At 35.5% G+C, this 17884-nt stretch overlaps 1 protein-coding gene across 2 annotated transcripts; it reads right to left on the reverse strand.

Annotated features, from left to right (window-relative positions):
* Window positions 1–532: 532 nt before the first annotated feature.
* Window positions 533–17660, reverse strand: KIAA0408 (KIAA0408 ortholog). Of its 2 annotated transcripts, none has more exons than XM_025925745.2 (5): window positions 17526–17660; window positions 12196–12558; window positions 12027–12106; window positions 8502–9822; window positions 533–5723 (listed from the first exon to the last, which is right to left on the reverse strand). In XM_025925745.2, exons 1-5 carry the CDS (start codon window positions 17658–17660, stop codon window positions 5550–5552), a joined length of 2073 nt encoding a protein of 690 aa, XP_025781530.2. In that variant the 3' UTR covers window positions 533–5549. The 2 variants fall into 2 exon arrangements, with proteins under 2 accessions (XP_025781530.2, XP_086563915.1); XM_086707789.1 differs by lacking the exon at window positions 533–5723 and adding an exon at window positions 7069–7291.
* Between the last annotated feature and the right edge of the window lie 224 nt (window positions 17661–17884).

Below are 17884 nucleotides of genomic sequence, written 5' to 3' on the forward strand. Positions count from 1 at the left end.
ATGACCACTTGCCTGAATCCTACGCATGGATTAAGCATTGGAATCTTTGATGTTGAGCTTTCCCCAGACCCTCGATTTGTCTGGGAAAGTCTAGTGCTTGCTTTTGCTGAGTTGAGTAACTTATGAATTCATATAGTTTTTGCTCCCTGGGCTGCACCATGACCAGCTTCCTTTTTAACAAAGTGACATGCTTAGTCTCAGCTCCTCTCTCCTTGCCTGGGATCTCCTAGGAAGAATCTTTATTCCCAACAATTTACCTCTTGAATTTTAGCAGGTAGAGACTATATTATTGCCCACTTTTACTCCAACATGCGACTTCTTTTAAAAAATATTATAAATGGTTCTCTGGCCTTCATTGCATATTGAATATTTCACTCCAGGTATCAATTCAGAGAATTTTTTACTGGGTTAACTTTAACACAAAATTTTGTGCAAAGATTAAAAAATGTATATAATTCAGGTTAAATAATTTGGCATTATTTTGAGGCTGAACGGCATTATATAGGAAAAAAATCTACAGATCCCAAATAGCTGGATTGAATTTGTTTAATGATTTTTATAAAATTACATAAGTAATTAGAGGATAAAGCCTCAAAATGAAATTGGCAGATACAATTTATTTCAGAGTAAGATTATAAATTGGAAATAACTGCAAGCTTGAAGGGAAAGTTCTCATTTATTTTGGAGTACATTTAAGTCCTATAGTATGAAAATTTTTCTATGATTCTTTTGAAGGTTGAGGAGATCAGGATTCACTTGGTACTATAGACAAGGATTGCTTTGGCTACTTATTAGTTTACCTTCAACATTTTGGCCCACATACAAAATGTATACAATATTAGAGGATAGGCATCAAAAAATGAAAAAAATATTTTGATAAAGTGAGCCTTCTTCATGACTTCTTTAATACTAACTCTTGAAACCATTGAAACCATATAAATCATGAATGATGAACCTTGATTAAGAAAATTGAAAGGCAAAATTAAGAGAAACTCTCAATGAAAGCAAAATAAACAACTTGTTTCATGCATAAAACATAAGTGGAAAAGAACTGCTCTTCCTCTTTTTTTTGGGGAAAGAGCTTGCATCAGGAGTCTGGGCAACCACCTATATATTTCTCAGTATTATCTTGGGAAATATTTATTCTATTATCTTCATTACTTAATTTCTCCAACTGTAATGAGAAATCACAGAGGCCAGCCTGAAGTTTGTTGTAAGTAAACAAGTCAAGGAATATAAATGTGCTTTGTGAACCACCAAATCATAGATGCACATAGGTGTACAAGGAAGGCAGGACACTGGTGTTGGAGGCCAGGTTGCTGCCCATCCTTATAACCTTGGCAAGCACACAGACCTCTCTGAGTTTCAAGTTTCTCCCATCTCCACGAGATTGTTCTGCATGACTTTTATGGTCCTTCCCATTCTCGACTCTTCCTTCATTTCTAGATTACATCACAGCTTCATATAAGCATACTATTTTTTTTCAGAATTTGCCAAATTGTACATTTTGGATTAATAAGATCATTGCAATATGTATCAGATTTTAAATTTTTTGGTTTTTTCCCTCACTGGAACAAAAATTATTTTCTATGAGAAGAAAAATTCCTACAGTTGAGTAGACACTTGCATGAAAAATGTTGAGTAGACACTTGCATGAAAGCTGCCCCCCCAACTTTTTTTTTGTTTTAATTTTTTTACTTTATGAAGCCAATTTTTTTGAAAGACCATATTATGTGCTATATTAAGCATATCATAGTTGTAAATTCTAATAATGATACTTGCTACTGAAGAAGAAACATGCAGAATTGGAAGCAAAATAGTACTATAATAGAAATCTGAATCTATCTAAAAATAATTAAACTAATTCCACGTGTAAAGGCAAGTTTCAAAGGAGTAATATTTTTCAAACAAAAATTCAATAAGTGGTTAAATGGGCAGAGTGGCTGTCCGGTATAAGAAATCATATGGGGTTTTGTGTGGCCAGGTGCAGGAATTCATACAGACGTGGCTTTTAGATTTTATTATGTAGAGATATTTTAAGAGAAGCTAGGCTGAAGTGTGATTTTAGACTTCATAAAACTTTCGGCTTTACTGGAGATCACTATAGAAAAGGAGGAAAATCAAAATGTTCTCAATGTATGCACATGCCACAGCAGGTGTTTCCATATCTATTTTATTTGATAACTTCCAATCACTGAAGGAGATTTTAATGTCAAGTAGTTGTTTGTCAGTAAATGTGCCTATGCCTGGAAATAATTTTAAAAATCTTTGTAAGGAAACAGATTCTTTTTTTAGGTCCAGATATTTTCTCAGAATGACATGGAGTCTGGCTAAATCCTCATGTAGAGGTAAATCATGCATGATAATATCTGGTCATCTTCATTGTCTACGTAAAAACAAATGAAAGTTAAGGTTAATTTTTGATAAAGTGAATTATGCAAACATAATGTACATATTTATATTTGGCTTTGGTGATAAGGCAATATACAGAACTCGTGCAAGGATTGTGTGCACACACACACATGCACAAAAACTCAAGCACTTTTTCTGCCTTGTTCTTATTCCTTTCTGAGAGCAGACTCCTCAGTTGAAATAATGTAAGTTTTCTCCCCAATAGTCTGCTCAGGAAAACTTCTATTAACACAAGTGTTTCTAAGCAAATATTTCTGAAATGTTGACAAATGTCTTAAATCCAGCAATGACAGCATAATGAAGGGTATGTTGTTGGGAAGAACATGCTCATCCAAAGTAGAAAAACTACCAGTTAAAAATCACAATACATAAAAAAATATTTTTCAAGGATAATTGCCATTTACCTGATAGGTTTTTCATAAAAAATTATAAAATATTTTAAAAGAGAAAACAGAATATTTCAATAACTTTTGTTTTAGTTTATCGTTACAATCAAGGAGTTGGACTATATACTAAGTTTTTTGTTTTAAACTCTACCATGCTATGATTTTAGTCAACATAGGAAGGTGTTAAAATATGTCCCACTGTTTCATTCAAATGGTAATAGAAAAGGTGGTTTAAAATTGTATGCCTGATAATATAATCCTTTTCTTTTATAGGTAACAAAAGCAAGTCCCAGGGAAGCAATGTGACTACCCAATATTACCCATCTATTGGGGCATCAATGTCACTGCTTCCAAATCTCTGTAATCATTAGATATTTTGCTTTCTTGTTGCTGTTGTTGTTGTTATTGTTTTATTAAAGACTCCAGATTCCCACCCTGCACCCTTGGAAATTCTGCTCTAGTAAATATGAAATGAGGTCAGGAATCTAATTTTTTTTTTAAAGAAATCCTCAATATTCTGACTTGTAGTTAAAGATAGGAACTACAGATCTACATCAGACTACCTGGGATACAGTGATGGAGGGGAGCAGGGATGTTGCCCAGTTCTCGGGCAGTCTTTCCACTGTGGCATAGCAGCACCTTCCTAGCGGGTCTATTATTGTATGCCAAAAACTACCATTGTCCTAGTGTTTCCCCACTTCTAGATGAAAAGCATAAAACATAAATGACATCAGTTGGCATCTAGGTTACTTGTCTCTGATAGGTTTCCTATGGAAAAGGATATTCCTGAAAGAAACAAGAATTAAATGAGTGTATCTAAACACCAACCACAGAAATATAAACAATTATAAGAGAATATTATGAGAAACTATATTCCAACAAATTGGACAACCTAGAAGAAAGGGATAAATTCCTAGAAACATATAACCTACCAAACCTGAAACAGGGAAGAAATGGAAAATTTCAACAGACCAATTACCAACAAAGAAATTGAATTAGTAACCAATAACTCTCAACAAACAAAAGTCCAGGGCCAGATGGTTTCACAGGCGAATTTTACCAAAATCTAAAGAAAAGTTTATACCTGTTCTTCTCAAACTATTCCAAAAAAGAATGGATCTATAGCCCTTACTTACCATCTGCTCCATCCTCACATTCTAGAAGTTTAATTCAGCTCAACTCCTATAAACTCTCCTTATTGGAAAGTACAAATCTGTCCATCATCAAGCAACAGTCTTGAGCATTTTAAGGGAGTCTGGGATTTGGAAATTATTTACTTTACCTCAAGTCATGATGTATAATGAAATGAATTACTCTTAATTGTTAGAATATATCATAAGAAGAAGGTCATGGGTGCTTATACCACAGGAATTTCTTAACCTTTCTGGTAGTAAAAGAAAAGCTTACATAGAAGTATCTACTAACGAAGTTGGTTTTATAGAGAGACCAGAGAGAGCAAAGGTGCTTCTAAGATCGTCCATGTAGAATTCCAAACACCTCAGCATTCATACTTCTTTCAGTTCTCAACATAGATCTTACATGTTCACTGTGTGTAAACTGTGGCCAAAATACACATTTCTTTTCCTTATCCTACTCATGGATGCCAAAGTTTACTTTAAGGCTTTTTTTTTTAATGTAGCACACTATAAGAAATATATTATAATTCGGCTTTCAATGAAATATCATTTCTAATCTTCCCTGTTAATAAAAAGATGAATTAGCTTTTTACTACTAATTTTAGAGAAAGTTAGAAAAAAAAAAGGAAATGACTTACCTCTAAATATGACTTCAAATGAAGGAGCTTAACTAACAGCTTACTACAATTTAAGAAAAAAGTAGAATTCAACATAACTGAATTTATTTTCATATCCTATTTAAGGATTATTTGTTACTGAAGTTGACAAAATAAGTTCATTTTTAAGTTCTGTTGTTTCTAAGGCAGTCTCATGATATGGCTCTGGGGATCAAGTACACAGTTAAAGCCATAATAGACTACCAAATGATATACAAAAGATTTTGTGAACATTTTATGTTTGCTTTGGAAGTCTGATCTATTAAACCTGTGACAATTTTATTTATTAAAAGAATAAACAAGGAGATCAATGGCATTAGTCCATCCTTACATTGGTTAAGAAACTATGAGTTGTATATAGAAATCTACCAAGTGTTATTAATGTGTATAATTCTTATTTTTCAATGTAGTTGGGACCAAGAAAGTGGTTAGTTAATATATGTACCTCAAATGCCTTAAGTGGATACCTATTAAAAGGTATACAAAATAGAAATAGTACTGTATATTTTCAAAAATTTTAAATAAACACAAAGAATATATAGGTATACATATTATAATTTCAAAGTCAACACTAGCACAGAAGTTTTTCTTATCTAAGTACATACTAGGATACTTCCTGTTTCAACACATGCACCTACAAACACATGGCCATGCACATAACCTTGCTTTCTGCCACTTGCAAGAAAGATAGAATATACAATATAGTACATTGTTTTGACTTAAATCATATTGGCAAATTAATGAAGATGGCATTAAAAAATTCTGATCTAAGAAATCAAAATACAGGAAGATAATTATTCCATAGATTAAAAACACTGAAGACTGATGGGAAGTTAAGATTTAAACTGTCTGTCCCAGTGATCTTGGAAGACAGAGAAGAGACCGGATTGGCTGTAAACACTCGGAATGCTCTGTTTGGCAATTAGGACTTTTGTCATCTAGCAATCCAGGCCAGAGACTCAGACCATCGATGCTGCAGATTGCAGAGAAATGGTATAGCTGGGGGTAGTTCTCTGCAAGGCGGGGGGCGCCGATGGCGATCTCGAGGCCCATCTGGATGGGAGACGGCGATTTGCTGGTCTAGCAGGTCGGGAAAATCCTTTTCCAGGTGAAGATTTCACTGCCATGGATTCCTAGGAGACAAAGGAAGACATTTATCTCACTCTACAAGCACAAAAAATGGGCTTAATATGTTATGGATCCCAACTACAGGGTTAATGTATTAGCATATTTATAAGCAAGTAAAAGCATCAATAACTAAAGAGGGTAATTGTCTAATATTTGTGGTCTTAAATGTTTTAATCAAAGCAGCTCATTTTTAATATGGAATATGACATTTGATAATCTTGTAGATCTTTTCACATTGCCAAATTTTAATACAACTGTTTTAATACAACAATTTTTTAAAACGATGAGTTCAAGATTCAAAAGTTTAATACAGTTTAATACAACTGTTTTAATACAATTTTTTAAAACGATGAGTTCAGGATTCAAAAGTTTATGTTAGATAAACTTGATGATGGAGCCCTAAATGTTTCTTAGAAGGATATTAGGATATTTTAGTGTTATTAAAAACAAAAAGATAATAATTTACAGGAGAAACTGTGCTCATTTATGTCAAGTTTTTGGAACTTTCAGAAATCATAAGGAAAATTGCACACAGATCACCAAATGATTTATCTGATGCTATCTTCTTTTCCAAGAGCTGTTGTCACTATTTCTCAAGTTTCAAAATTATCATTAACATATTTTAAAATATAGTTTTATTATAAATGCTAATAAAGAATCACTATATTGGTCATTATCTGAAGACTTAAACCATTTCCTTGCTTTCCTTTTCTTTTCTTTCATTTCTTCCTTGTTTTCTCTCTTTCTATTTTAATGGAAGAAAAACATTCTTAGACCCTTGCAATTAAAAAAATTCAAGTGCCTGGGTGCCTCAGTTGGTTAAGCGTCTGACATTGGCTGAGGTCATGATCTCAAGGGTCCTGGTTTTGAGCCCCACTTGGGACTCTGGGCTGACAGCTCAGAGCCTGGATCCTGCTTTGGATTCTGTGTCTCCCCCTCTCTCTGACCCTCTCCCACTCACGCTCTGTCTCTCTCTCTCTCAAAAATAAATGAACATTAAAAAATATAAAAAAAATATTTAAAAAACTCAAAAGGGGCGCCTGGATGGCTCAAAGTGTCCAGCTGACATCAGCTCAGATCATGATCTCTCAGTTTGTGAGTTTTAGCCCTGCACTGGGCTTGCTGCTGTCAGTGCAGAGCCCGCTTGGGATCCTCTGTCCCTCTCTCTCTCTGCTCTTCCCCCACTTGCACTCTCTAAAATGAACAAACATTAAAAAAAAAAATTTTTTTAAAGCTTCCATGACACACATTATACCAGAGTATTATTACTGACCTTCTTAACAAAGCCTGTGCTCTTTCAGCTGAGAGGGGTAGTGAGGATGGTCTCTATTCTTATGACAATAATCTGCATTTTCTTTTTCTCTCTTTGGAATCTTATTTTTTTAAAATTTCCACCAGCAGCAGGGTGAGGGAGGGGATGAAGAACTACTCTTAAGAATCTACACTATAGGACCCCTCCCAAATTCTCGACCAGTGCAAAAATGTAGCGGATCAATATTTGGCTGGTTATTTTACAACACGTTTCCTTTTGCCGTCTGAAGCTATAGGGCTTTCCAGGTATTTATGGGCTCAACTGAAACAAAGAGAAATACAAAAGCAGGGTAATTATTTGTACCTTGTACAAACAGGCAAGGTTTCTGATAAAATAGATAAAAACTGATGTTTTTATTTATTTTAATTTTATTTCTTAAGTGGGCTTCACGCCCAGCCTGAAGGGAGGGCTTGAGCTCACCACCCTGAGATCAAGATCTGAGGTGAGATCAAGGGTCAGATGCTTAAAGGACTGAACCACTCAGGCACCCCCAAACTGATATTTTTATGGGGTCTGAAAGCCATATAAAAATAATTTTTTTACACCAGAAGAAGGCAACCTGCATAGCTTAAAACTATGCTGCACACACACTGCACTTTGCAAAACTAGGATTTTTTGAAGCATTAGCAAATGATAACAATATGTCACCATGTAACTTTTTGTAAATTATGCATAAAAAGGGACTGTCGGAGAGCTCTTTTTTGTAAACACCAATCTCTTCAACCTCTTTTTCTCCCATAACTGACAAAGAATATATTCTTTTGCGAACAAATTGGAACAAAGAAAGAATAACAGTTTTTTAAATACTTATTTTGGGGGAGCAGTTTTCATGCTAAGGATTTACACAAGTAAGAATGGCCTTAAAAAATTTTAAGCTATAACATAATTTTATTTCCATGTACTGCCTTTCTGCTCCACAAATAAGAGAACTCTATGAGGCACTATTTTATGATGTGTTATACCCATAGTCACATTCATGTGACTAATCCCATGAGAAGGAAAATGAATCAAATGCTGGGAATGACTGCAGTAATCATGGCCAAGAAGTGAAGAGTTATTTTAAAAATATTTCCAATACTCTTTTCTTAAAAATATAAAAACTTTAGAAGAATAAAATTCTATAAACCAATCCATGCATTTTTGGAATGTTTTTTTCAAGAAAGAAACTTAAAACAAACATTTGATCTTCTTGAGGTTCTTAAGCCCATTTATTTTACTTATGTTGTCCCATTTCAGAATTTTAAAAGAGTTGTCATGTACTATTCCCAGTCTTAAAAACTGTATTTTAAGAAGTTCATGTTAAGTTACAGTCCTAAGGTTTATGCTTATTCAGAAATAAAGGGTTGAAAAGTTAAGAAGATGCCAAAATATGTGCCTACATTTTATTTATAGAAATGGGCAATTGACTGAACTCTGAGCCACTGCTAAATATGGACACAGTTCTACCAACATATGTTAATTGCTTTCTCACCTCTGTTATCTTTTTCCAATCTACTCGTCGTTTAACTTGCTGTGCTCCATACATAGCTGTGTTTTGCTGAAGCTCTTGTTCTAATTGAAGTATTTGTAAATGCTGACTTAATGTGGACCCACCACTGACATCAGAATTACATCTGGTCCAATTATCCTGGAAGCATTTAGAATTTTGCAATGCAGGCCCTGTTGACTTCTCATAGGTTTTCAGCAGCTTTTCCACAACACCATAATTTGACTTAGGATCAGCTGATCTTGGCCTGCCAGACAAATTACTTGGTCTCCAGTCGTGCTCTTGGAGCATACTCCGATAACTGCTAGGACTCATGTGTTCCTGCATTTGTCTGACGAGGCCTGTTGTGGATTTTTTGGTGGGATTGTCAGGCACGTTTTCTCTGGGCACAGGCACGGGCACGTAGACACTGGTTTTCAGAATATCAGACACATCATCATTTTCTGATATGTTACCTGTATGAGTAATTAAGGTATCACAGGGCTTAGGATCTTCAGATGATTCTGAGTAGCTTTGATTTTGCTGTATTGCCTGACAATTTCTATCTGTTCTAAATACAATTCTGTTAAATTCATCAGTCTTTGCTGCCAGCTTTTCATTCCTAGTTGTCCTCTTAAAGTCACAACTGAAACTTCTAAGTGACCCACTGCTCTCTGTCACTGAAGAGCTACAGTCACCATTTATATGAAGATCAGGATGAGATTTAGCAGAATGATCTGGAATCATCTTTTCACGTTTTGGCTTATTGGGAGTAGAGCAGATTTTCTGATACCACAATGTAGAGGGACTATTTTTTGCACTGATCCCTGTGTCATATGACCACATGCCAAGTCCAACACTTTCATCACATGGATGCTGGTTATCTATTTTGGTTTTGGGTGCCAACAAAGGGAACATGATACCATCTTTCAAAGTCTTCCCTTCATTTAGACACAGCCTCAAAAGGAAATCAGGACTGTAGTTCCTTTCACCTTGACCCTCTTGGGCCACGTGGCTGTTGTGGTCTAAACTGTCCTTCAAACTTTCATGAGCTTGTTCAGAAAATGAGCTGGGAAAATTTCGAGATGTGCTTCTTGGAGGAGGAAGTGGTGGAATTTCATTTCTTTGCAGATCAATTGTATCAAATTCATATTTTTTCATAGAATTGCTTTGGAGCGCATTGGAACAGCTCAGATTCTTTCTATTTTTCTGCTTTTCTTTTTCTAAATCAATCGGAAGAATGCCCTGGCCATCGTTGATCATGTGGTCTCTGTGACGCATATGAATTACATTGGGCATTTCCTGAAGAAAAGAATCTGACTTCATTCTAAACAATTATAAAACAAGATATATTAGTGATAACTTTATTTAGGACAAGTTCTCAAAAGAAACCATGGCATAAGCAATGAATTTCTGCTATAAGGACTCACAACTTCCCAAACAGCATTTTCATATAAATTCTCTAGTCAAAACCCCCAAGTCCTTTTACTGTAGGATCAAGTCCACCTCTCAGTACTGCCCTCACAGCCTACATGCTCTGACCCAAACTATCTTTCCATTATATTCTCAAATTGTCTCTTACACTTAGACTATACTGTGTAGTCTCCTGAGTGTCTGCTACTGGGATTTCCATTTCTATGGGTTCCCTCCAGCCATTTCCTTACCTCTGCTCTACCTGCTCAATTCCTATTCATTATGTCACGTGAGCTCAAGTTCCTTCTCTTGACTTTGAAATGACATTCTAAGCTAAGTATGACAGAAATCTGAATAAAAGTTCAGTGAAACATAAGCATTACCAAATGGAAGATGTCATTTGGGCATCATGTGGGCAAAGTGAGCCACAATAAAAATAGGGTGGCTCTTCAAGGTATAGGGAGCACTTTGGTATGGATGGATCATAAAGCAGAGGGTGGAGGATGAAAGAAACATTAAGTTACATTGTAATGTATTTGAATTCCATACTAAGGATTTTGAACTTTTTTCTAAAGTTTATGGAGTAGCAAGGAGAACTTGTATACCAGGTGTGGTTTGTAAAAGAAAATTGACAGGTGAGTCTTTTCTAAGTTTAATCAAAACAAAAAACCTAAATATAGCAACAATATAAATTCAACAATATCAATTAAAGTTAATTGATCATACTGATAAATATAGATAGTATTTATATTTCTTCAACTTGTAAAGTATTATGAAACAGATTACAATAAAGTATAGATAAATACTCATTAGTAGAGAATGGTAGGCAAAAGTGAAATGGGCAGGTAGAGGGCAAAATTATGTATAAAACATGGTTATATGAGAAAATCTATTGAGGTCAATACAAAAATTCTTTCTGAGCTTCTTTTTTTTTTTTTTTAACGTTTTATTTATTTTTGAGACAGAGAGAGAGCATGAATGGGGGAGGGGCAGAGAGAGAGGGAGACACAGAATCGGAAGCAGGCTCCAGGCTCTGAGCCATCAGCCCAGAGCCCGATGCAGAGCTCGAACTCACGGACCGCAAGATCGTGACTTGAGCTGAAGTCGGACGCTTAACTGACTGAGCCACCCAGGCGCCCCTCTTTCTGAGCTTCTTAACAGCTAAAGAAAAATATGGGTATACATTGCTGTTGCTTTTTAAGAAAAGCACATTCCCTCACTATGAGATAAATATTGATCCTAGAACAGTCTATCTTTACTTACCTTGTAGAGCATACCAATTTATTTTTCAATTTGGTGAAAACTTACAATTATATAGGTGCTTCTAAATTGAAACGGCTTTTTAACATATCATTATATGTGTGTGTACACATATTTACAATATGTTGTGTTGAGAATTATGTATGCTTCCATTATATACCAAATAAATGTAGGGAAATAAACGACTCTTAGGTACAAAAGACTGCAGTAGAACATCATTATATAATTAAAATTCCACATTGTTAAGTCTGACATGTTTTACAGGTGTATTTAACTGGATTAGCCCAGCTATAGGCTCTTCCACTGGCCAAACACTCAAAATGAAAAAGAACTACATTAGAATATAGTTGTTAATGTATTATGCATAGTATATCTTAACCAAATACCAAAAGAGTACAATATTCTTAACAAATTACAAAGAATGAGAAGATTTGGTTTAAAAATCAAAAACTGGGGCGCCTGGGTGGCGCAGTCGGTGAAGCGTCCGACTTCAGCCAGGTCACGATCTCGCGGTCCGTGGGTTCGAGCCCCGCGTCAGGCTCTGGGCTGATGGCTCAGAGCCTGGAGCCTGTTTCTGATTCTGTGTCTCCCTCTCTCTCTGCCCCTCCCCCGTTCATGCTCTGTCTCTCTCTGTCCCAAAAAAATAAATAAACGTTGAAAAAAAATTTTTTTAGAAATCAAAAACAGAGATATATTCAATTAAGGTTTTTATTTCCTATCTAAAATAACAGACTTTAATAACTCATTGTTAATTCTCACTTAACAAAGTGTAAGGAAAAGGCAGTTGGGATTCCTTAACTGAAAACAATATTTTTCTTGATTTTCTGATATGAGATAATCATAGATGTACCAGCATACCTTCTGTGGTTAGACTGCTTTCGGATTTCCTCTTGAAAGCTGTATAATTCTTCACTAACTTTCGCAAGTTCTTCCAGAGCCTTTATACATATAAGCAATAGTATGTTAGCACTTTGAAATGTAAATATTTCTTCAGAAACAGTTCTAGGCTAATCACAGTCCGACTTACTGTGTTGAGGGCGCCAGAACAGCTCCTGTCCTCTACCCTGGAAGGCCTCAGGCCAGGGCACACCCCACCTTGTTTTTGGTTATCTGTGGCCAAAGGATCCATAATCCCTACTTTTGACTTTTTTGTTGTTTTTTGTTCCTTACACATTTGATTTCCTTCACGGAGTAAGCTCTGCTCTGTTTTATTTTCTTTTTCCAGATCATCCCCGTGATTCATCCCCGTAAATTCGCATTGTCCTGAATTGGGGTAATTTGGAGAAGATTCCACCACTTTATCTTGAATCGCTTTTTCACGATCATGATCAAGGATCTTAGCACGTTCATTCATGTTGATTTTCCTCCGAAGCTTTACTTCATGGCAAAGCTGTAAGGAAAACAAAGATAAAACTTTTTATCCCCCTAGTTTACTTTGTCAATTTTTTTTTGATACTAAGCACACCATTCTGAGTTCTCTTTGCCATTTCATGATATACTGCTCTGGGGTATTAATGTTCATGCCTCTGAGTAGTGCTTCTCAAATGTGATTAGCCAGAACAACTTGGATGAACCATAAAGACTAATTTTAGTAGGTCAAGGTATGGATGGTAATTTTTGTATCTTTGTGTAGAAATCAACTCTTCAAAAATTAAAAACAAACAACTTGTATCTATATAAATGTATATAGAGGTACATCATGATGATGTAGAAGCACTGTTACCAAGTTGAAATGTCCTGAATCAATTACTGGTCATGCTCTCTAACTGCTTTCAGAGAAAAGCAAGAGTTTAACTGATATTAAAGTGATGTTTTAAAAATACATGATTCCACTTGTATGCCAAATAGTTGACAATATCATGTGGATATCATGAAATCAAAAGAAGTTTCCTTTGCAAGTTGTGTTGATGCTACTGAAGTATTACTAGGAATTACTGAGATTTTTTTTAATAGCAACCCTATACACATTCAAAAAGGATTTCTCATCCTGATTAAAACAAATGTGACCCTGTTCTATGTGATATTAGAATTCTAAGGCTTTGATCATCTATTAATCTATGTTAGAGTGGATCCCACATTATTTCCCTTTTTTTCCTTTTTTTAAAATTTTTAAATTTTATTTAAATCCAAGTAAGTTAACACATAGTGTAATCATGATCTCAGGAGTAGTATTTCTTTTTTCTTTTTTCTTTTTAATGTTTATTTATTTTGGAGAGAGAGCATACAAGTCATGCTTTCTAACTTTTTTTGGAGAAAAGCAAGAGTTCAACTGATATTAATGCTTAAAAAAATGCATGATTGCACTTGTATGCCAACATTCCAGTGTCTAAATAGTTGACAATATCATATAGTATGTCAGTTCATTTCATTGCCTAAGTAGATATTGTGAAATCAAAAGATGTTTCCTTTGGAAGTTATGTTGGTGTTACTCAGGTATTTACTAGGTGAAAGGGCGGGCCTACGCCGACTCCATCCTGTTCTGTGTCCTTCACCTTGACCACGCCTCCTCCCCTTGAGTAACCTCCCGCTCACCTGCTTAACAGGACTCTGACCCTTCCCCAGCCAATCGGCTGAGGCCACAGCCATTACCTCACCAACTGCCCCTAGGCCCCAATAAAACCTTTGTCCTTTTGAAACTCTCTCTCTCTCTCTCTGGTATCTCACCACTGTGTCCTTGCAGGTAGGGGATTGAGCTCGAGCTAGCTCGAATAAAGGCTCTTTGCTTTTGCATCGGACTCGGCTCCCCGGTGGTCTTTGGGGATCACGAATTCTGGGCATAACACTAGGTATTACTAAGATTTATTTAATGGCAGGCCTATACACATTCAAAAAAGATTTCTTACCTTGATTAAAATAAATGTGACCCTGTGCTATGTGATATTAGAATTCTAAGGCTTTATTATCTTTCAGTCTATGTTAGAGTGGATCCCAAATTTGTTCTTTTTTTTTCTTTCTTTCTTTTTTTAATGTTTCTTTATTTTTGAGAGAGAGAGAGTGCTAGCAGGGCAGGAGCAGAGAGAGAGAGGGGTCACAGGATCCGAAGTGGGCTCTATGTTGACAGCAGGGTGCCTGACGTGGGGCTTGGACTCATGAACCGTGAGATCATGACCTGAGCCAAAGTCGGACACTCAACCGACTGAGTCATCCAGGTGCCCCCATCCCAAATTATTTCTTGATGAAAGTTTAGTTTAATCTGCAGGCATGCACTCGGCTTACCCCTAAATAGAAGAAGTGGCTTTCTCCTCAGGCTTGAGTTGTGGGAAAGCTTGGCAAATTTCAAAGGCTTCTGTCAGATAACTATTGAAGAAAATGACTACATTTTACAGCCACAACCTATATCTACAGACATCTTTTAGTCAAGGAGTATAACAAAAGATTTATTGCTGCTCAATATTTACCCAAATCTCAGATGAAGGAAGCACTAAACATAATTGGTGTCTGAAGGATATACAATATATTTATTTCCACGGATACTTATATATCTATCATTGGATAATCTCAGGATAACATCAAATTACAGCCATGATTCAACTGTTTTAGCCCTCATAAACTTACTTGTTCTGAGCTATTGTGAGCATTATGATTTGGGCTGATCTTGAGAAATATCATAGGAAGCAGCCCACAAAAGTTGGGAATCCTTAGTTGTTGAATCTAAGGATGCTTATCGTGATATTGGTGACATTGTTCTTTTTTTTTGAGGAGCTATGGGTGAAAAACAAAATTGCTTTAGTTTCAAAATCAGGAACAAAAGTGCTATTTCTGGGAAATAGGTTTGCTTGTTCTGAATATTGGGAAATATGTTTCTGACAATTTTTCTGTTAGTTACTAGAAAGGCTAGCTGCATGCATTTCACATAAAATCCTCCTGTCTTCATCTCTTTTTTTTTATTTTGAAATACTTTACCTTATATAACATTTTATATCCCACCTTAAATTCTCTTGAGATTTAAGTGAGGTATGGAGAAGCAAATAATATCATGCTATTGATGAAAAACAAATTTATTTTGTATAAGGAAATCTGTCTTATTTCATACCCAAAAAATTGTCAATGGTTATCTGATTATTTGAAACAAGGCAACAAATAGGAAAAATTGCAACATGATTAAAAAAAAAAATTCCCAGGTATATAAGAACTCTATTTAGGGCTTCTATGTGGATTAGTCCAGGTTTCAAATGATCCAAGTATGTACATGTTGGTTCTGCAATAGCAAATGCAATGATTGTGGATAGTGGCTGAGCAAAGAATCATTAGCATCTTAATACACAACACTGGGTCCTCTCACTGGAAGATATCACTTGGAATCACTATGGTTACATGGGCACATTAGGGAATCTAAAATTCTCTAGTACTTGGCTTAATAACTTGTGTCTGAATTAATACACAGAACCTAGTGATATATGCTAAACAAATACAGTCTGTTATGCTTGTGGCATGTTATATAATTTTTTCAAGTGTTGTTTAGTTTTAAAAAATGTCTTGATTCTCTGTGACATGTGAAAATACTTTCCTCCTGTCTTCATCAAAATTATTTTACCCCCATTTGTAACCTGTAAGATGAGTATATATATTTTTGAGTAGGCTGCACTCCTAGCACAGAGTCCCATGGGGCTCAAACTCATGACCCTGAGATCAAGACCTGCGCTGAGATCAAGAGCTGACTGCCCAACCGACAGAGCCACCCAGGTACTCCAAGATGGTTGTATTAAAAGTACATTCTCATAGGCTACAAAGTTGGAAGTAGAAAAATATATATTAGAATGATAAGGGGAGCACAATGTTAGTATTCAGGTATTAGAAAGCATTGTCTATCAGTATTCTGGGGTAAGCACATTATCCAAACATATTCTCAGTAATGGAGCTATATATTTCACGCTGCAAGACATAAATAGCTTACAGTTACTATCCAAGATGAAGAAAAAAATATTACAGCCTTCTATCTCCTTGATGCAGAAAGGAATAGTATTTCTACAAACCATCATCCTATTTTTAAAATATGTTTAATGCCTGCTAATCAAAAGGGTAATATTTACCATAGATAGAATTTACAGAGTTTTCAGAATAATTATTTGACCTTAAAATATTTAACCAGACAGCAGATTATTTTAGCTACATGGCTTAAACAATAGGCTAGACTAATCCTGACTCCTTTAAATTTTTTTGCTTTGATGCTAGACTTATCTGAGTGTTACTAACTGACTTTCCAACCCTTTGGGAACTAATGACCCATGACTTCAGGTTTCTGTTTGGAATTTTGGATTCTTATTTGACTTAGACATCTCCTTGTTGATGCAATCTCAGTCTTTGGGTAAACGAGTTAAGAGAGTAAGCAAAACACATTTTCTAAACTATAGAGGTATGAGCAGTGGAGTCTCCTTTTAATATAATCATGTACTACATACCTGCCTTCTCAGTTCTATGTTAGAGAAATAGTTTAATAGCTACCCCTTTTAATTTTTCCTTGTAGTGTGCCAATTTATATCTTATTCACAACCAATTACGTGGCTGTTAATGAGAAAAATATTTGTGCTATAAACACATAAAGCACCAGCTGTGATTGCTTGTGAATAAAGGCCAAAGTGTCTGTTAAAAATAATCACTTAGGCAATGTGCACAAACCATATAATACCATGGATGTCACTAGAAGAAAGCAAGGTAAGTATAAATAATTTTCAGTTGAAACAAGCTTAAAAATACATCAATGTCAACACTTAGAGGAAATATTCCAGGGCCAACAAGCCGAGGGATGGTTAATGGGGATAAAATGGCTGTTTGTATCAGAGTCACAGCACGTCGTTTTTCATAACCCTTTCCTCACAAATGTGCCAATAAATCTGGCACATTTTGCCAGATTAAATATCACGCCCGCTGCCATTTTCTGTTTGATATATGGCACTCCTTTTGACTATACTGACTTATCTAATATGTAATTTCCTTTAGTAGATATCATCCATAAATCATCTCAAGAAAGATCTGTATTTTAATGCCCAATTTGTAATATATGTTCCACCAATTATGCCTTTCTTAGATTTTCCTCCTGCACCCTGTGTTTGAAAACTCATGCAAAATACATACTTCACTTTTGATACCAAGGCACTTCAGTCAGAAAATAATAAATTGATATACTTTAGATTGACATTTTAAGTCCTTAATTTTCATGCAGGGCTATAAAAAAGCATAGTCCTTTGGATACCACTGGATAAGGTTCTGCTATTTTTGACCTAGCAAATATCACTGAGACATGCATCTCTTAGGCGGAATAAGGAAAAAAGAAATAGTTTCCAATACAACACAAATTTGAAACAGAATTTTCATTCTGAGCTTTAAGCTTCAATATATTCAAAACAAATCAACTTGTACCTCTTCTATCTTCTTCTGCATGATTTTCCATTGACTCTCCCATTCCTTCCTTTCATTGTCAAATTGGTCCAGTAACTCCATCTTTTCCTTGTGCCAGTTAGTCTCTGTGTTCTCCCACTGCTTATGCAGGTCCATGGCAACCGTGTGAGTGTTAGTGAAGGGGTATTTCTGCTTGTCTCTGCCTTCTTAACTGTTTCTTGGAAGCTTGGAGTTGTTTTATTTGAAGCAGTCCCACTTGCCTTTAAAATAAAGCCTAATATAAACATAACAAGAAAGAGTTCCAAATCCATTTGCTTTTTGAAAACACATTATCATTTTATTAAGAGCCATGACATAAACAAACCATAGGAACACTGCCC

This window comes from Puma concolor, chromosome B2 (genome assembly GCF_028749965.1).
Source record: "Puma concolor isolate L17-30 chromosome B2, mPumCon1.1.hap2, whole genome shotgun sequence".
NCBI classification, from domain to species: domain Eukaryota; kingdom Metazoa; phylum Chordata; class Mammalia; order Carnivora; family Felidae; genus Puma; species Puma concolor.

Excerpts from the sequence above, each read along its gene's own strand:
- KIAA0408 (XM_025925745.2), bottom strand. The coding sequence starts at position 17,660 with ATGGACCTGCATAAGCAGTGGGAGAACACAGAGACTAACTGGCACAAG. Across the intron at positions 12,107-12,195 it reads GTTCTGGCGCCCTCAACACA|GCTCTGGAAGAACTTGCGAA; the intron begins GTAAGTCGGACT and ends ATATGTATAAAG. Across the intron at positions 5,724-8,501 it reads ATTGGAAAAAGATAACAGAG|GAATCCATGGCAGTGAAATC; the intron begins GTGAGAAAGCAA and ends TTTGTCTCCTAG.